At 44.1% G+C, this 19373-nt stretch overlaps 7 protein-coding genes across 10 annotated transcripts; 2 read left to right on the forward strand and 5 right to left on the reverse strand.

Annotated features, from left to right (window-relative positions):
• Nucleotides 1-134: 134 nt before the first annotated feature.
• On the reverse strand, nucleotides 135-3098 carry CTCF. The gene is made up of 4 exons (XM_017235537.3): nucleotides 2968-3098; nucleotides 2392-2748; nucleotides 449-2334; nucleotides 135-390 (listed from the first exon to the last, which is right to left on the reverse strand). The coding sequence occupies exons 2-4, from the start codon at nucleotides 2744-2746 to the stop codon at nucleotides 289-291; spliced, it is 2343 nt and encodes a 780-aa protein (XP_017091026.2). The 5' UTR covers nucleotides 2747-2748; nucleotides 2968-3098; the 3' UTR covers nucleotides 135-288.
• Nucleotides 3099-3429: 331 nt separating this feature from the next.
• Nucleotides 3430-4902, reverse strand: LOC108121440 (obg-like ATPase 1). Its single transcript, XM_017235535.3, has one exon. It carries the CDS (start codon nucleotides 4819-4821, stop codon nucleotides 3628-3630), a length of 1194 nt encoding a protein of 397 aa, XP_017091024.1. The 5' UTR covers nucleotides 4822-4902; the 3' UTR covers nucleotides 3430-3627.
• Nucleotides 4903-5115: 213 nt separating this feature from the next.
• Tsf2 (transferrin 2) lies at nucleotides 5116-8348 on the reverse strand. Its single transcript, XM_017235534.3, has 6 exons — nucleotides 8181-8348; nucleotides 7675-8102; nucleotides 7471-7604; nucleotides 7253-7413; nucleotides 6535-7190; nucleotides 5116-6483 (listed from the first exon to the last, which is right to left on the reverse strand). The coding sequence occupies exons 1-6, from the start codon at nucleotides 8239-8241 to the stop codon at nucleotides 5425-5427; spliced, it is 2499 nt and encodes an 832-aa protein (XP_017091023.2). The 5' UTR covers nucleotides 8242-8348; the 3' UTR covers nucleotides 5116-5424.
• A 165-nt stretch (nucleotides 8349-8513) lies between these two features.
• On the forward strand, nucleotides 8514-9086 carry LOC108121460 (uncharacterized). The gene is made up of 2 exons (XM_017235569.3): nucleotides 8514-8644; nucleotides 8703-9086. Exon 2 carries the CDS (start codon nucleotides 8707-8709, stop codon nucleotides 8881-8883), a length of 177 nt encoding a protein of 58 aa, XP_017091058.1. The 5' UTR covers nucleotides 8514-8644; nucleotides 8703-8706; the 3' UTR covers nucleotides 8884-9086.
• A 110-nt stretch (nucleotides 9087-9196) lies between these two features.
• Nucleotides 9197-10148, forward strand: Pmm2 (phosphomannomutase). The gene has a single exon (XM_017235568.3). It carries the CDS (start codon nucleotides 9283-9285, stop codon nucleotides 10045-10047), a length of 765 nt encoding a protein of 254 aa, XP_017091057.1. The 5' UTR covers nucleotides 9197-9282; the 3' UTR covers nucleotides 10048-10148.
• LOC108121458 (kelch domain-containing protein 4) lies at nucleotides 10070-11942 on the reverse strand. Its single transcript, XM_017235567.3, has 4 exons — nucleotides 11744-11942; nucleotides 11383-11688; nucleotides 10904-11324; nucleotides 10070-10842 (listed from the first exon to the last, which is right to left on the reverse strand). The coding sequence occupies exons 1-4, from the start codon at nucleotides 11855-11857 to the stop codon at nucleotides 10151-10153; spliced, it is 1533 nt and encodes a 510-aa protein (XP_017091056.2). The 5' UTR covers nucleotides 11858-11942; the 3' UTR covers nucleotides 10070-10150.
• Nucleotides 11943-12089: 147 nt separating this feature from the next.
• sowah (sosondowah) lies at nucleotides 12090-17205 on the reverse strand. 4 transcript variants are annotated; one of them, XM_070279917.1, is made up of 6 exons: nucleotides 17015-17205; nucleotides 14838-14910; nucleotides 14623-14712; nucleotides 13494-13539; nucleotides 13068-13094; nucleotides 12561-13008 (listed from the first exon to the last, which is right to left on the reverse strand). In XM_070279917.1, exons 1-6 carry the CDS (start codon nucleotides 17084-17086, stop codon nucleotides 12705-12707), a joined length of 612 nt encoding a protein of 203 aa, XP_070136018.1. In that variant the 5' UTR covers nucleotides 17087-17205; the 3' UTR covers nucleotides 12561-12704. The 4 variants fall into 4 exon arrangements, with proteins under 4 accessions (XP_070136015.1, XP_070136017.1, XP_070136016.1 ...); XM_070279914.1 differs by lacking the exon at nucleotides 13494-13539 and having other exon boundaries at nucleotides 12090-13008; XM_070279916.1 differs by lacking the exons at nucleotides 13494-13539; nucleotides 17015-17205 and adding an exon at nucleotides 16399-16443 and having other exon boundaries at nucleotides 12090-13008.
• Between the last annotated feature and the right edge of the window lie 2168 nt (nucleotides 17206-19373).

The raw sequence follows: 19373 nt of genomic DNA on the forward strand, positions 1-19373 counted from the left end.
GATAATGAAACAAATTGTAAACTATGCAAACATTTTATGGTAGGACCGGACCGGACCGGAGCGATCGACCGACAAGCGCCCGAAAGCTAACATTTTGCCCATATACCATTATTGAAGTAACATTGAAATATATGTATACATATATACGTATGTATTTAAATAAATATTTATGCAAAGTTGTCAACTGAACACCGCACGCTAATGCTATTACATTACTTAATTTCGATTAAATTTAAGAGTTTTAACTTTAAGCTTAGGAATAACTAAACATAATGGTTCAACAAGGGACTACACATCCTGCTCTATCATGTCCATCAGCTGCAGGAACTCCTGCGACTCGGCCTCCACCTCGTTATCCTGATCTATGTACTCCTCGAACTCGCCATCCTCCTGAAAGTATAAGAAAAGTTAGAGAAACCACAAGATCTCAAGGGACTGCTGGACTAACCTCAAAGCCGAAGCAGTTGGAGGCACTGATGTTTGTGTTTCCACCTGGCTCTCGCTTCACCACCACCTCCTCGGCGCCATTTATCAACTCCACCACCATCACCTGGCCGTCGTCGTCCTGCAGTTGCACCGTAAAGTCCGAGGTATCCTGCTCCTCCTTGATGTGGAACGTGTTGGTCTTGCTCTGCGAGCGCAGTTGCTTGTTTATAATCACGGGTTTCTTGCTGTAAGTACCCGATTTCCTGGCATGCTTGTTGATTATCACCGGCTGGGACCTTGTAACGGTCTTCCTTGTTACCGGCTCTGGCTCTGGGGGGAGCTCCTCCTCATCTGGCTCGATGTCCGCCAGGTCGTAGCACTCTTCCTCCCTGTCGTCAGCCAGTGCGTTGTCATCCTTGAGATCAATTAGTTTGCCATCCGGAAGGATGCGCAGATCTCTGCCCTGTTTCAGGCGCTTCTTCTGCTCGCGCGCATTCACCGAGTCGTCGTGCACCTCCATGTGCCGGATGAGATTCCCTTTGTGGGTGAAGGTCCGGGGGCAACTCGGACACTGGTGGACTTTCTCGCGAGGCTTCGGCGGCTCGTAGTTGTCATTGTGCATGAGGTTCACGTGACGGCGCAGCAGCTGCCGCTGGCGGAATGTCTGCGGACACAGATCGCAAGTGAAGGGCTTCTCGTCCAGATGGACGAGCATGTGTGAGTCCAGGTGCCGCTTGGTCACCGAGGCGTATGGACAGAGCTCGCAGCGGTAACACTTCTCGCCCTCGTGCGACTTCACGTGCAGCTTGTACTGATAGCGATCGGGCAGCTCCTGGCCACAGCGCCGACACTTGAGCGGCTTGGTGGCGGTGTGCATGTGCTTGATGTGGATGCGAAGGTCTGCCTTGCGGCCGCACGTGGAGGGGCAGAAGGTGCACTGGAATGAGGGCTTGTCCACCACCGTATGAATGAGTTTGTGAGACTTTAGGGAGTTGGACTGCGTGAACCGCGCCTTGCAGATGTCGCACTGGTACTTCCGTTCGCCCGTATGGACCACCATGTGACGCTTTAGCTTGAACATGTCCTGGGAGGCGTAGGTGCAGTCGGGGCACTGGTAGGGACGCTCGCCCGTATGGCAGGTGATGTGACGACGCAGCTTGGTCAGCTCTACGCTGGCGTAGTTGCACTCGGAGCACTTGTGCGGCTTCTCCTTGGTGTGCTTGTAGCGAGTGTGCCGGATGAGTTCGCCACTGGTCACGAATGCGCTGTCGCAGGACTTGCATTTGTGAGGCTTGGTGCCGGTATGCGTGTTCATGTGGTTTACCAGGCTGGCCTTGGTGCGAAAGGCCCGGTCGCAGATGGAGCACTTGAAGGAGGGCTCCTCATCGTGACTGCGGCAGTGGCGGGTGATCAGGAACCGCTTATTGGCGGTGTAGGGACACTTGGAGCAAGTGTACGTGGTACCGCTATCGCCTTTCGCTTGCGCTTTAGCCGTCTTTTGGATCACTTGCTTCTCCGTAAGTACAGCGTCCTGTTTCGAGGAGTCGTCTTCCGCCTCTGGTACCGGACCTTGATCCTCGAACTCGTACACCTCGTCCTGGTTGAGCTGCTCTATGCCACCAAGGACAGAAGTGTCCACAGCATAGTCCTCCAAATGACTAACCACGCTGTTGATATCGGGGTCATCGACCAGCTCCTCAAGCTCCCTCTGCAGGTCGGTGGTTTCCTCCTTTTCTGTTTTAGGTTGCAGCTTAGCCCTGCCTCTGGTTACGCGGCTCGATTCCACAGCTTCTTGCTTAATAGGTGCCACAGCTGCTTTCGTTGCCGACCGGGCGGGTCGAACACTGATGGGAGCTGCCTTGCTGGCATTTCCTTTTGGCGGTGAGGTGGCAGGACGGAGATTGATTGCTGGAAAGGGGTTGATTAGTATAATTTATTCAAGACTGATTTACATATGATGCTCACTCTTGTTCGGGGATTTTGCCTCCCGTTTTAGCTTGGCCTTCTTGTCCGCTGCTTCCTTGAGTTTCTTCTGGACCGCTTTTTGAATCTTTGGCGTCGTCTTGATGTAGCAGTTGCCCTCATCGTCTATGAAGTACTTGTCCTCATCAAACTCCTCCTCTTCTTCTTCCTCTACCTCTTCAACGGCCTCTTCCTCGACTTCTTCGATCAAATTCTGGACAGCGTCCTCCACATCGATGACTTCCATTATTTTGTCCATTACCTTGTCATTGCTGCCGCCCTCGATCTCCTGGGGGATGCTGTTGAGGAAGGACTGCAGATCTTCGGGCTCCGCAACTTTGCGCGCCTTTCTGGGCATATCTATTCAATGTTTTGGGGAGCCAATTAGTTTTGGAAATACACTTTTAAACATCAGTGTGCGGTGGCGACACTCAGCGGATTAAAATTTCTTGAAGTGGAGGCGTCTTGTGATTTTTAACTCTTTTTTTTAGCTCACATTGATTGACTAACTATTTCCAAAGTGCCTACTAACTTCCCGGTAGCACCAACGCACGCACTCTATAACATTTCTTTACTTACCAAACTGTGTTTTGTTTTTAATTTAATTTTAGTGCAAAGATTCGCCGTCAGAGACGCCCTGGTGTCTAGCGATGAAATATATTTTCAATAAAAGATGGCGGCTTAGCATCTTTCTCGCCACTGTTATCGATATATCGTGGCTATGACTTCCATCACTATCATATCACATCCCGCCTAATATTTTAAATATGTGTAGCTCTAAATAAAAATATTTATAAATGAAATAAAATCCTAATAAAAATTTATTTATCTTTAATTTATTTTTTTTTTAGCTCTCATTTTATGTATAGGACAAATGACTAAATGTTTAGACTTTAGCTGAAAATTCTTGATTCTTCAGCTCAATTCCATTTATTTTTGTATAAAACATGTCTATTTATAAACTGAATTAATCAATAAATAATAGAAACCTCTCCACGTGGCATATTCAACGAACAGTAATTCCTCCAAAAAAACAAAGGATCAAGGTGTCATAAGCGTGTTTAAATAACGTACAAAAGGACATTCAAAATGCATTTCAGGCCTGTATTATCGGGGTGAACGTCCTTGCGAAGCGGAGAGATTTCATCGAATCTCTCAGGCAAAGCAAAACAGCTGGGAGTATAGGATCAAATTAATGTACAGAATAGTTGACATAGCGATGAGGGCTGCCAGACGGTATCATTTCTTCTTGGCGTCCTTCAGACCGGCGCCGGCGTTGAACTTAAAGAATATAATGTCGCCATCCTCGACAGTGTAGTTGCGGCCCTGCTGGCGGTATTTTCCTGCCGCCTTGGCGTTCGCCTCGCTGCCCTCCGCCTTGAAGTCCTCGAAGTGCATGACCTCAGCCATGATGAAGCCCTTCTCGAAGTCCGTGTGGATGCGTCCAGCAGCCTGCGGGGCCTTTGTTCCCTTTTGCACGGTCCAGGCCTTAACTTCATCCGGTCCAGCGGTGAAGAAGTACTCCAGCTGTAGGCCCTTGTAGCCAGTTACGATGATCTTGTCCAGCTGGCTCTTGCACTTGGTCTCAGTCTCGTACGCCTTGCGCTCCAGATCATCCTTCTCGCTCAGCTCCTGCTCGAAGGCGCCGGAGAAGGGGATGAGCAGGGCTCCAGGGTCGTTCTTGTCGATCCACTCCTTGATCTTGGGCAGCCACTTGTTCTTCTTGCGGATGAAGTCTTTGTCGGAGAGATTCACCAGGTAGATGACTGGCTTAGAAGTCAGGAAAAGATACTTGTTCAATGCCTCGATGTCGTGGGCATTCCAGTCCTCAAAGCGCAGCTGGCGCTTCTGGTCCACCAAGATCTCCTTAATCTTCAACATGGAGTCGTACTCTGGCTTCAGCTTCTTGTCGCCGCCGCGGGCCACAACCTTCTCCAGCTTGTCCAGGGCCTGGTGCAGTTTCTCCTCGTCCTTGAGGCGCAGCTCCTCGCAGATAATTTCCAGATCGCGCACCGGGTCCACCTCGCCCTCCACGTGGGTCACATCTGGGTCCTCGAAGGCGCGGCACAAGTGAAAGATAGCGTCACAAGCGCTGATGTGCGAGAGGAAATCGTTGCCCAGACCCTGGCCCTCGGCAGCACCCTTCACCAGACCGGCAATGTCCACCACATTCAGGTAGGCGGGCACCACACTAGCGGGCTTGTGGAAGTCCACCAGGAAGTCGAAGCGCTCATCGGGCACCGGCACACGGCTCTCATTGGGCTTGATGGTGCAGAAGGGGAAATTCTCTGCGGGAGCGGCGCTCTGGGTTAGTACGTTGAAAAAGGTCGACTTTCCCACGTTGGGTACGCCGACGATTCCGATGCGGAGATTTGTGCCAATGCGTCCGATGAGGGGCTTGCGCTCCGGTTCGTCGTGCTTCTTTGGTGGCATCTTGATTTTTCAACTTTTGTGACCACTTGGCAAATTCACCTTAAATTAAAATATGAAATCTGGGAGGTTAGGTTTAAGGATGGCCGTTTTCCAACACTTCCGATATAAGTAGTTTTCAACACTTTTATTATGGTCTAGCGCCATCTATGGTTGACAAAAGAGCCCTTTTTCTATTAATTATTTTCCAACACTTATTTAACGTGTAATTTTTCAAATTTACTTTTAGGAAATCGTACTAAACACAATATTATAAATTGTTTCGACGCTGCGATTAAAAAATAAATTTTCCTTAAATCGTTTATAAAATTATTTTATTTGTAAACTTATAAAAAGTTTGTAAAAGATTCTTCTTAAACTTTGTAGGTACATTTTTTTTGGACGGACTTGGTATGTACACAAAAAATTATTAAGGCACAGGCACTATATAAATATGGATAAATAGCCTTCGTAAAAATATTATAATAAATTGTCTGGCTGTGAAGGCTTCTCGGACGGATCTCATTTAGGCTTAAAAATATTTGGAATGTAAAACGTTCGATATGTTTCCCTTTGTGCTGGAGATTCTTGTACATGAACTTTTAAAATGTTAGTGAGTCTATGGTTTTAGAGCATTGCAACTAAAAAGCCTGCCAGGAGCAGACCCACGGACAGTGCCACCTGGGAGGCTCCGGCGTAGCAATCTGTGATGCGACGGGCTCGCATAAAGTCGCTGCCCAAATAGGCATCGTAGCTTCGCTTATTGGGCGGAATGACCTGCAGCTGGCGCGTGGCATCCTGGAAGATCAGATCGTAGTGCCCGATCGGGGAGGAGAACATGCTAAAACTGAACGCATCCACATCCTTGCGGCCATACAGCTGCTGGGCATAAGTCAGCAAGTTAATGTAGGCATTCATTTGGGTCTCGTTGAAACTAACTCCTCCACGGGTCACGACAGCATTGGCCTTGACCTTGCCCAGATTGCATCGCTTGTATTCCTGAATCTCGGCTCGGGTTCCGTCCGTACACAGCAGTTCAAAGTCATCGTTGAGGGTGTTCCTCGCCCACCATTCCTTGCGCTTGCCGCCAGTGCTTTCCATCACGGTGGTGTGCTTCATGAATGCCACATGTCCACCACCTTCCACAAGGCACCTGAATGCACCGGTGTGTCCGTAGTAATCCTCCGAAGCATCGCGTCTACAGTACCTGTAGCTGGTTCCATGGCACAGATCACACATGCTGTCGTAGGGCACTCCCGTGTTGTATTCACTGCTGATCGCACCAGGCACACACGACTTGGTAAAGTACTCGGCAGCAGCTCTCACAGAGTCGCATCCGTAGGGTCGAATCCAGCCGTTTGAAATGAACAACGCCATCGGATAGGTCCAGCCGGCGGCGGTATTGATGCCTGTGTGACAGGTGTTCTTGCCCTTGAGGTAGGTGAGCTCCGTGTCAGGATCCTCCTCCTTGGCCACCGCCACAACATAGTACTCTGGCATACCCAGATTGTACACCTCCGACATGAAGGGGATCAGATCGTAGTTGAGTCCACCAGTGTAGACATCTCCGGCGTCAAAAACAGCAATATCTGCTTTTCCCGTTTGGATGAACTGCATGCAGTTGATGTGAGAGTGCATTTTCTTGCAAATAAGTTCGGGTTTCAGAAGATGGGCTTTCAGGGCAATCTACAAAAAAATTATTGAAGCAATGCTCTTAATCCGTCTTCCTTAACTTACCCTCATCTTGATACATTTCTCGAGCTCGGGTTCGGAGGTCACACAAAGAGTCATCGCCGGCACTGGACACTCGCGAATGCCATAAATGAAGTTGATACCATTTCCTAAATACTTCGTAAAGGACTGGTCATCTTCGGGAATGACTGTAAGAGCTCTGCTAGAGTCCTGAAACAGCAAATTGGGCTTGCCATATCGCTTCGAATCGAAAATACGGAACTGTTCATAAAGTATAGAGGTGTTGGTGCCGTCCTGCGGATTGTGGTCTGCAGAGAAACTGCTGTCCAGACGTTCGTTGCGATACTGATCGTACTGGCTTTGACTTCTGTAGGGATTGTTGTTGTCGTAGGGATTATTATTGTATTGATCGTAAGCGCCACTCTGTCGTTGATCATTAAAGTTATTCCTGTCGTAGTTGTTGAATCCTTGAAGGCCTTGTGCGCCCGGCCTGCTGTGATCTTCACGGACGCCATCGGAGTACAATTCGGCGATGCGTTTTAGGAACTGTTGGTATTGTTTCCTGTCACTGAAGCTGCGTGCTGACGATGTGACGATGGCATCTGCTGGCACTTGTCCCCAATTGCATTGACGGTAATCGTTTAAGGGGGCACGACGACCATCTCGACAGAACAGCTCGAAGGTATCAGGCGCTATGTTTTCTAAAAAGAAATATTTTTAAATAACAAAAGACTGCTTGGAAACCTAGTTTATATGTACTTACTGAACTCGGTGCTCTGCAGCATTTCAGTAACCGTGGAATGACGCAAAAAAGCCACATCTCCCTTTTCCAAAAGACATCTAAAGGCACCTTCGTAACCAAAATAAGGATCAGCAGACGAACAACGTCCACCGGGAATTTTTCCAGTACAAAGAGAGCAGAGCCTAGATAGTAAAAGGTTAAAAAATAAATCGAACTTAATGAATTAGGAGATCACTTACTTATCAGAATTATCGCCAATAGGATTGTATTTGTCTGATAGCGAGTACACGGCACAGGAACTGTTGAAATAGTTGGCTGCTGTTTTTACTTGGTTGTTGCAGTCCACGACTTCCATTCCACCTTCTCTTTGAAGCTATAACCAAATTAAAATTAATGGGTTTTCATTAAAACCTTCATTTAACGAAGAACTATAACAATCTTACCGTATGAATTGGAACAATCCATCCAGCTAGACTTCCCACCCATGGAAAACATGCCCTTTTGCCTCTCAGTCCGTGCATACTGCTGACATCCTGCAGGGATCCTTTTTTAATAACCGCCACCGATTGGTATTCCGAAAATCCGCCCTCCAACTTTTCCTGCATGATGGGAATGAGGGAGTTGTATCGCCCTGCTGTGAAAACATCTCCAGCGTCTAGCGACGTAATGTGGGCCTTCTCGCGATCGATGTGATGGATACACTCATCAGCGCTGTAGGCCCTGAAGCAGGTGAGATTTAGGTAGGCTTCGTCAAAGAGTGCCCGGTCGCGCCCGATGGCCACCGTCAGGTTCTGGCACTTGTACTGTTCCTCCAAGCTCTTGGTGCACCAAATAATGTGGCTAGTTTTGTGTTCATTATAATGATGTTGTGCTGGAATCCAAGAAACCATAGTTTAAGTCATGCCAACGCCCTACGTTGTTTGGAGTGTTCTACTCGACAGAAACTTACCGTTAGCGAGTGTAAAACATAAAGCGCCGACTAGAACCACAAAAACGAGGTTCCTAGCCATTTTTAGCGAACTATTAACTTATTTAAATAGGGCCAGGCCAATATAAAACAATTACTCAAACAATACACCACACCCAAGCCCAGCTTAAGACACATCAACAGTGTAACCGTAGGAGAAAAATCCTAATATACTAGATTTGCCTACTAAAAATACCGATAGATGGATACAGTGGGCTCTTGCTACTGTGTAAAAGATCAAGTGTATAATTATTTTAAGTATTTCAGCTAAAAACATAATAAAAGTTGATAAATAAAATCATATAATCTTTCTTACTTAATTTTCAAATATTTATGCACAAAATTCAAATAGAAGAGTGTCGTCTTAGCCAGTACTAACTTTAAATACCATAAACCCATAAGTAAGACCTTTTTCTGGGGTATTTTAGTGTCTTCTGTCAAACCAGGTGTTTTGTGTTTTATAATAACAATTGAAAAATTTAATTAAACTATTAAATATTACAGCTAAATGGCAGTCCTACGTGGATGGAGATTCGTGGGCTTCGTTTCCTGCATTGTGGGCGCCGTGGGACTGACTCTATACCCCGTGGTGGTGGACCCGATGCTGAACACCGAGAAATACAAATCCCTGCAGGAATACAGCAAAATCAAGAGAGATGAACTGCAGCACATCAAAGTGAAGTAGTAAAGGATCCCAAATCATTATTTGTTAATTATTTACTTAGAAACTATAATGTTTTGCTTATATGCCAATACTACAAGACATTCATATGTTTGTACATATATTTAGTGCCCCATAAATATATATAAATAGACTGTCATTAAACAATGTTTATTATAGTTTATGTAGGATTGTTATTAGCTTCATAAAAAAGCAAAAGTACCAGTGATACTTATTTATTTTCATTTTTATACAATTATGACGGCAATTCAAAATTGTGAACTAGTTCGCGGCCGGCCTAATGAAAGCTTTAGGGTATTTCTCACCATATCGTTGCCGCTTACAAGGTTCTTTATCTCAAAAACAATACGTGGTCATAGGTGTTTTGGATAAGAATTACGTTAAAAAACAATCAAATGCGAAATGGCCACCGCAACACTCAAACGTGACGAAATCCTCCTGCTCTTCGATGTGGACGGGACTCTGACGATGCCCAGGTCCGTTGTGACTCCAGAATTCGAGGATTTCTTTTACTCGAAGGTTAAACCCAGAGCCACCATTGGAATTGTTGGAGGCTCCGATCTGGAAAAGATGTTTGAACAGCTGAACGGTCAGAAAATTCTTAACGAGTTCGATTTCATCTTTCCTGAAAACGGCCTGGTGCAGATCGAGGGCGGCAAGGAGGTGGGAAAGCAGAATATCATCGCGCACCTGGGCGAGAAGACGTTGCAGCGTTTCATCAACTTTGTCCTGCGTTACCTCTCCGAACTGGAACTGCCTATTAAGAGAGGAACCTTTATAGAGTTCCGGAACGGCATGATGAACGTGTGTCCAATTGGACGACAGTGCTCCCGGGAGGAGCGAAACATGTTCGCCGCCTACGACATCGAACACAAAGTGCGTGAGAAAATGATTGCCGACCTGAAGAAGGAGTTTGCCGATGTGGACCTCACGTACTCCATCGGAGGTCAAATCAGTTTCGATGTTTTCCCCCATGGCTGGGACAAAACCTACTGCCTTCGCCACATTGAAGCCCATTACAAGTTCAAGGAAATCCACTTTTTCGGCGACAAAACTGAGAAGGGCGGCAATGATTACGAGATCTACGTCGATCCAAGGACTATAAGTCATAGGGTGTACACTCCCGATGATACGCAGCGCATCCTTACAGAGATCCTGAAGCTTTAACGCGACCTCGAACAAGCCAAAGTTTTGATAAAATTCCATTTTGTATATATGTATGTTAACCAAATTTAAAATATAAAGTCATTTAAAATAACTCAAAATCAGATCAATCAGTGTCCATATCCGAGTCCTCGGAGTCGTCCTCGTCTGAGCTGCTGGCCTCCTCGTTGGAACTGCTGGTATCGCTATCCTCCCACTCGTGGGCCTTCAGGCTATTGGGAATTATCACCTTCCATTCCAGCTTGTGCAAGTCCAGAGAGTAAAAATCGTTGTAGGTCAATTGCTTATCATCTTCTTCGAAGATTCCACCAAAGAGATAGAGCACTCCCTTGCAGATGCAGAGACCTGGGTTCATTCTGGCAGAGGGAACGTTTGTGGGCTTGGATTTCGGGAAAAGACTAGGTATATTGGATACGTAAGGCGCACTGGCACTGGAGGTTGGGCCACCCACGGTCACAGTGAAAATTCCATCAGACGTGGTTGTTACTGGTTTGGCTTCTGCCGACATTTCCACGTCATTGATGGCTTCAGTATTATTCTTTTTCTCGGACGGACTGTTTTTGGTCGGGATTTCCTGTAAACGCCATGCTTGAGACGTCAAGTCAAAGGCCAATAGCTCATCGCCAAACTGGCCCTGGACATTCTCATCATCCTCGTTGACATCCATAACTCCTCCGAAGCAATATGCCTTTCCGTTGGCTCCCACGGTGAAGCCTACACTGCTGCGAGGCTTAGGACGGTATCCTCCGGGTTTTACGGCAGCCCATTTATATTTATTATCCGCATCGCCGGAGTTCTCTGGATAAAGGTATAAGACATATGGCAATGAGAATTTGGTAAGGGTACTTTGAAAACCTACTATCTTGGCTCAAAACAAACATATCCGTATGAGTTACACCACGGTCCACCTCCTTCTTCATGGAAGCTCGGGAGTATCCTCCCCAGATAAAGATTTTTCCATCCGGAGCAGCAGCAATACAGCATCCGGATCGTGCAGGTGGAACAACAACGCCACCAATCTCTACCTTGAGCCACTGATAGGTCTCCAAGGAGAAGATGTGGATATCGTTGAAATAATTGTACGACTGGTTGTTATCGAGGAAGCCGCCAAAGATGAAGAGACGCTTCTTCGAGACGGTCATTCGATGACCACTGCGGGCGCTGGGTCCATTTGGTGCCGTTATCTTTTCCCACTTTCGGGATTTGAGGGAAAGTTTCCATAGGTCCTTGTAATGATGGAACTGTAGTTGGGAGGGACTAGCATGCTCTCCTCCAAAGAGCTGAAGTGGAATTCCTCCGTTAATAAGATAATATTGTAAGAAGGAAGCAAAATCTCACCCAAAGTTCTCCCCCATTGCTGGCTACTGCCACCATTTGGTGTCCACTTCTTGGAGTGGGTCCGGACGGCGACTTTAGTTCCCTCCACTCGCCTGACTTAATATTGTAGAAATACAGATCATTGTACAATGTAGTTTTGGAGCCGGTGTATAGTTCTCCGCCAAACAAGATAAGTTCCTCCTTTTCCGGATGGGCAACTAAGGTGAAGTTGGATCGAGGTGTTGGAGGCGGGCAAACATTCTCAGTTATGGCGGAAACCTTTCCCTCCTTGGCCTCCAGCATATGAATAATGTCAGCAATATTTGCCTATATAAAAAAATGAGTTAAAATAATATTATTTAAAGATAATGTAGAATCTTACTTCTCCAAGTTTCTCCAACATTTTCTTTTGTTTCGCGGCCAGCTTCTTATCCGTCTTCATGGCAGTCTTCTCGGCTCCCTTGCCCTTCTTCTTGTTCTTGTCCTTTTTGCCCATTTTATGTAGTTTATTTCCTTTAAAATTTCAATCAACAAACAATTTTTGCCGCACGTGTGTTCGTATCAATGGAGAAGAGGAAGAGCTATATTTTGAATGGAATGGAACTTGTTGAGTTCCCAACGCAATTATGAGAAATTCCTAACGCCTTTTTTCGAAACTAAGCGGGAAATTCAAATTTTAATACTATTTATTATAAATATGTAAAGTTTTTAACAAAACCGTTTCATACTTTTATTTCCAATAAACTTTATTTTGTAACATGTCACATAAAAAAATATAAAAATATGTTAAACTTTCGTAAAAAATTTAATTTAAAAAAATTATTAGTTTTAAAATTTTAAATACAAAATGCTTTTGAAAAATATTAATTATTAAATAAGTTAGTTGAATAAAACACAAATACTTTTCCGATTATATGGTCAATGTTTTAAGTTTTAGCCTTCAAGGTAGGCGATGTATGGATGTATGTAGGAATCAAGATTGTGATGGATTGCTGCTCGAGGATCCGCGCAAGTTCACGGACCAACTGGAATCGAAACCACAGGCCGAGTCCGAGTCGGAATCCATGACAAACGATGGGCCAATCCCCTTGGGGGCACGCACTTGATTCGGAGTAGTGGGCATGCTGCTATATCCACTGTTCAGGTTGGAGCTGGAGTGCGAGGAGCAAATGGAGTCACGGGGTGAATCGGTGGCATTGGAGGCATATGAGGATCGCTTCGAGGACTTATTCCGCTTGCTAATATAATCCACAGATTTGGGTGGCGGCATTAGTTCGTCGGATCGTTGGGTTATGTTATCCGCCGATCCCCACGACTTGTGCACTCCGTCGTAGATGTTACGGTTATTGGGTACGCTCGCCCTCGATGGGGCCACCCCGTTCGTTCCGTAGGGTGTGCTCATCGCTGCCCTCTGATTCGGATGGCGATTCCGTGTCGTACCAGCGTGATAATGATGACGCGGATGAGGGACTCGGTGAGACCGATGGTGAGGGCGACTTGCTGCTCCCGTTCCCCCGCCATTGCCGTAACCCATCGGGGCTACCCCACTGCCATTGCCCACTCCCAAGAAATTGCTGAAAGCCTCGGTTGTCTTCTTTACCCGGACATTCAGTGAACCAATCCGTAGGAAGCCCAAATCTTTTTCGACTAAAATCGTAATAGACTAAAAAAATAATTTTCTTCAAATAAGTATTATTTTAACTTACTGGTATGCTTTTTGCGAGCCTTGATTTCTGTAAATTAACCAAAAAATAAAAACAACAAAGAATTAGAATATATTCAAATCAAAAGAAAATTATCAAATGATCGTGCGAAAACATAACAAATTTGGATAAAACGAATGATTCAGGCAATGAGGAAAATTTTTATTAAAAAAACATAAATAAAACTTACCGAAAGCTATGCAAATCAGCATTTTGCAACTCAAAATTTTCAGAAAATTAAATTGAAATAAAAAGTTGCGGCTACCAGATTACATAAAGCATATATATATTTACAGATAAGGAGAACAGAACAAAGAAATTGAAACTATATATGGATGTTTTCGGTTAAGCTAGCGATAAAATCAAACGTGGTTTTAATCAACACAAATGGTTTGGTAATACTCAATATCGTTAATTCTATCAACCTGCCTCCAGGTACCGTTGAGTCCGCCGTTGAATCGCATCGCTTGAATCTCTGCATGCAGCAAGAATTGAAAATAGATAGAGGTTCCCATTTTTAAATTAATTACTAGATCATTTTAAAGTTGTATTACTCTATTTAGTTTTTGGTTTGATGGGAAAATTTATATGAAATTGAGGGCGAACTGCATTATTTTCGAAAGCGCATTCCACTTGATGATTTGAACATATTTTTAAAAAGAGTTTTAAGTCTCAAAAATGGTTACTAGTTAAGTTTGCTGAAACATGCCTGGATCAAGTCATTCCCTTATTTCTATAAACAATTTGCATTGCATTTAAGTATTATGTGCAATATTTTTTATTTGGCAAATAAACATGCAATAAACTTTTAGGTATATACATAATTAATAGGTTAACCGGTTAATAGAAACCGCCGTAGATATATTATATAATACTCCCATGCTCCCATACTTAGTAAAGTGCTCTGTTTTTTAAAGAATTTTGATTTTTTACAGATATAATAATGTATAGGTTGCAAGATTAAAATGTTTACAAATATTATAGATAAGCCCAGCCATTAAAAACTTATTTTCTATTTTAATTATATTAAATATTAGCACACTTTGTTTTTTTGGGAGTTATACAATCAAATAACAAGCGATAGTAACCAATTAGCCATGCTGGGGAGGTTGGGGGTTAGTAAAAACATCTTTAGATGAAGGACGACGACTGGCACCGGCAGTGGATCGTAGGGTTTTGCGGAGAAAGCTCTCTTTGCGCCGAGTGGAGGCATTGCGGAAGGGCAACGGCTGCCCCTTCAGTTCACAGGGCACCAGGTCGCTGCCAGCTTCCTCCGACTTCGGCCTAAATAGACCCTGGAGCGCTGTGGTGCCACCCGCCGGTTTTGGGGGCCGCCGCTGCACCATCAGAGACTGGGTTCGCACAACCGCCCCACCACCACTCGAGCCAGCGCTGACGGTGGCGTAGCGCAGCTGAGAGCGTTTCTTGCCGCGGGTTAGTGCGCTGCCCAGCGTCCCTCCGGTGAACAGCCCTCCACCGCCTCCGGCCGGTGTCTCAAAGAGCTCCATTTGGTAGTTGTTGTTCACCTCGACACTCTGGAAATGTTTAAGATACTCACTGCTGCACGTGGATGCCGAAACACTGGAGCGCTGGCGACTGTAGTCCAGGGGCTTGTTGCCACTCCAGTCCATTATGTCACGATTGGCCTCTGATGAAAAAATTACAGTGATTTATAAATAAATATATATATATTTATATATAATTTTATATGTTGGGTCATATAATATTTAATATGTGGTTTGTTACTTTAAAAATGCATAAAGAAGTACTTACTATATGTGTTCCAAAGCAATTCAAAGATGTTATCTCTGCCAAATTGTGTGGCCAAGTGAAGAGGTGTATAACCCTGAAATGTTCAAAAAAATCGTTTAAGTCACTCATCTTAAGAAATGCTGACCAGAAAATGTGACAAAAAATCGAAAAAATTGTACGTTCTTAGATTTTGAAGCAGATTTATGGAGAATCGATCAAAAAATCGTTTAAGGTACTCCATTCAAGAATCGGATAAATATTTCCAAAGATATAGACTTCGCAGTGAGCCACATTGTGGCTCCAAGCTGTTTTGTGGATTTTTGAAGGGGACCCTCCAGGAAATTTGACAAAAAATCTAAAAAATTGTGTGTTCTTAGATTTTGATGCAGATTTATGGAGAATCGATCTAAAAATCGTTTAAGGTACTCCTCTTAAGAATCGGATGAATATTGCCAAATAGAGACTTCGCAGTGAGCCACATTGTGGCTCCAAGCTGTTTTGTGGATTTTTGTAGGGGACCCTTTAGAAAATTCGACAAAAAATTGAAAAAATTTTATGTTCTTAGATTTTGATGCAGATTTATGGAGAATCGATCTAAAAATCGTTTAAGGTACTCCTCTTAAGAATCGGATGAATATTGCCAAAGATATAGACTGCGAAGTGAGCCACATTGTGGCTCCAAGCTGTTTTGTGGATTTTTAAAGGGAAAAAAATTTGACCCTCCAGAAAATTTGACAAAAAATCGAAAAAATTTTATGTTCTTAGATTTTGGAGCAGATTTATGGAGAATCGATCAAAAAATCGTTTAAGGTACTCCTCTTAAGAATCGGATAAATATTGCCAAAGATATAGACGTCGCAGTGAGCCACATTTTGGCTCCAAGCTGTTTTGTGGATTTTTGAAGGGGACCCTCCAGAAAATTTGACAAAAAACGAAAAAATTGTATGTTCTTAGATTTTGATGCCGATTTATGGAGAATCGGTCTACAAATCGTTTAAGGTACTCCTCTTAAGAATCGGATGAATATTGCCAAAGATATAGACGTCGCAGTGAGCCACATTGTGGCTCCAAGCTGTTTTGTGGATTTTTGTAGGGGACCCTCCAGAAAATTCGACAAAAAATTGAAAAAATTTTATGTTCTTAGATTTTGAAGCAGATTTATGGAGAATCGATCTAAAAATCGTTTAAGGTACTCCTCTTAAGAATCGGATAAATATTGCCAAAGATATAGACTTCGCAGTGAGCCACATTTTGGCTCCAAGCTGTTTTGTGGATTTTTGAAGGGGACCCTCCAGAAAATTTGACAAAAAATCGAAAAAATTTTATGTTCTTAGATTTTGATGCAGATTTATGGAGAATTGATCTAAAAATCGTTTAAGGTACTCCTCTTAAGAATCGGATAAATATTGCCAAAGATATAGACTTCGCAGTGAGCCACATTTTGGCTCCAAGCTGTTTTGTGGTTTTTTGTACGGGACCCTCCAGGAAATTTAAAAGAAAAAAAAAATGGAAAAAATTATATGTTCCTAGATTTTAATGCAGATTTGTGTAGAATAGAACGAATGATCGTTTAAGATATTACGTTAAAATATGGGATGATTTTTGGCAACATTATGTTCTGTGGTTGTGGGTCAGGTTGACCTTTCTATGTCCTTTCCATTCGTCAAACATTTTGAAACATTTAGGAACAAATTTGAAGAGCCCACATTACTTCGAGGGTTTAAAAAGGGTTTGTAATTGAAACCGTTAAAATGTCATGGGTATTTGCAGAGATATAAAAAATAAACCGAAAACGTCTTTCTGCGATGGTGCACTTCCGTGTAGCCCGTATCGAATCCGGCAGATTGTGATTGACAATTCACTTTGTTTCAAATGTGGATGTGACATTCTAAAACATTTGAGGGAATTTAATTTCGCAGGAACAAAGCGGCGTTCAATTTTAAAATTTGTAAACTCGAATGCACAGGCGAAAGGATTGTAGAAGCGGAGGTGACAGGCTGGTGAGGCCCAATTGGATATGCTCGTCATGATTTGTCACAGCCGGCCAGGCAGCTCCGTCCCCAATCCTCCAGAGAAGGGTTAAGTTACGCGAATGCCGTGACATGTGACGCACATTTACGCGCGACTGGGACAAGCCAATAAGTTGCTTGCTTCATATATTATTCGAAATTGTTCAATAGATTAACATATTCACTCACCCCGTTCTGAAGAGTCAACAGTTGGCAGCGAAGGGAGCATATGCAAAAATGAAAAAGATGAATTAAAATCATTCAGTTGACACGTTTTAATCTTGGCTTACGGTTCTGGCGTTAACATCGGCCTTATGGGTTCCGGCAATTAGCTTAACCACATCTTCATTACCATGTTTGGCGGCCCAGTGCAGAGCAGTCTTAAAAAAAAAATAAAACAAATAAAAACTTATTAGCTATTAATCTGTTTAAGGTTTAAAGATTACTCTTTTTATTTTTAAATGAATAGCTAGGGTTAAGCGATTAGTTAGAGCAACATGCAACAGTAGCCCCGGCTAACAAGTCGGTCACCCAATCGCGATGCAGATGCCCCAGTTCGGGCAAACTATTTGTTCCGCCATCAATTGGTTGTTTGATCGCCAAAAAGCGAGGACTGTTGCTCCTCCAGCTACTGCTGCTGCTGTTTTTGGGACACAACGCGGCAGCCACGTATCCGAGATTCAGCGATATAAATAAATTGGCCAGCCACCGCCGCTGAATGCCTGTTGCCTCAATTATTTTCATGTTAACATAATAATTTAGTATGGCAAAACGATTCGCCCGGTCGCGATAAGCCGGACTGGGATACCTGGGACGGATGGTACTGGATGGCGGTAGGATCGGCGGTAGATTGCCGGCAGATCTCGGCCAGATCGCCACCAGTGCAACGGCGGTGCATGTCTGATTTTCTATAGAATTGTTTGCCGCCGCACTGCACCATCAGCAGCCCACGTATGTGTATCTCCCATGTGTTGACAATGAAGACGGTCACTTTCTGGCCCGATCGGTTCGAACAAATAGAGTTTCAGTCAATTCCCATAGTCTGCCCCGAACGGGGGGCGATCGGTATGTAATTCTTTTCAAGGGAAATTTGTTTCGTGTCTCCCGTTTAAGATGCGCGATCCAGCTTCCAGCATCAGCTCCAGCTCCTGCTCCACCGGCCTCTGACGTAGTTATTGCTGTCGATGCATCTTAATCTGCCCAGTCTGGCATTTAATCTCGTCCATTGTCTTTTTTGCGCAAACCAATGATCACGGCCGGGAGCTGAATGCTTCAGTTTTAGCTTCAGGCTTCAGGCTGGTTGAGTTTGCAAGGCGAGCGGTGGAATGTGGTCATAATTTGGTTAGTCTTAACTATTCAATTAGTGCATTGTTTTGCATCAGTGAGATAGAAATTATTATGCCAATCCTTCAATAGAATCAATTAAAAGCTAAACAAATTTAAAATTGCCAGACTGAAGCTTCGAGGTCCTCAACTTCTTTGCCAAAATGATCTTTAACCTTTTGGCTTATGGGTTTTAATTGTTTTAAGGGCCGCGCGTCTCTAAGGCCCGAATCGATGGAGGCATTGTTCATGGATTATCGCCTTGTTAGCAGGCAGTCAGGCAGATGCTTAAAACTGAAGTGCTGCGACCGGTTTTGGGCTTACAAATCGTCTCACGCGCAGTTTCGATGCGGAATGGACCAACTCCATCCGACTCCGACTCCAACTCCCAAAGCCCTACTCCTTGCCAACGAGGCGAGCGATTTTAGCCATTTGGGGAAGTTGGCCGCTACAGTGTCTGAGCCTTTTTACATATGGCACGTTGTCCGTCTGCACGTTTAAATTTATTGTCCATTCCATTAATGGTGGCAAGGGACAGGAATTTTGTGTCTTTGAAAGTGAAATGCCATAAATTCTTGTGTCTCGTTCAGCTGTGGCATTGTATTGGCACACCGCAAGCAAACAGAGCGATTTGCTTCTCCTCCGGATCTGCCTGGCATCATCATCCTGCTTTTCCGATCTTCGATCTCCGTACCTATCCCCATCCAACCCATCTGATCCGTCGTCGTCGTCGTGGAATCCTTGCGTCGTCGCACCAAAATCCAATGGCCAGAAATTCCAGGAGCACAGATTCCAATACCTAGATCGTGCGACATTTAACCGTGTTGCTGATCCGTTATGGTTGCAAGATCGTAAAAGGATGCTCAAGGTGTTTCTCCTTTGGCATTTATGGTATCGAAGTATTATATTAAACAAGGTCTTAATGTTCGTGTATGCCATGCGAAGATATTTTCAAGGGAAGGCTCTCAAAAGACCAAGCCAGTAACATAGTAACTTATTCTAATGTTAATACTCACATACTATAATTCCGGCATATATCAATTGTAGAACATGAAAGAAAAACACAAAAAAAATGAACATTAATAAGGATAAATTCTTGAAAATTCAGAAAAGCGCACACAAACTTAACCCTCCTCTCGCTCAAAAAAAAAAGACAGTGAATGGCATTAATTGGCAGGATTTGGCTAAGGCCAGTGGTAAGTGCATATTACAAGTGCCATTTTCG

This window comes from Drosophila bipectinata, chromosome 3L (assembly GCF_030179905.1).
Source record: "Drosophila bipectinata strain 14024-0381.07 chromosome 3L, DbipHiC1v2, whole genome shotgun sequence".
Taxonomy (NCBI): Eukaryota; Metazoa; Arthropoda; class Insecta; order Diptera; family Drosophilidae; genus Drosophila; species Drosophila bipectinata.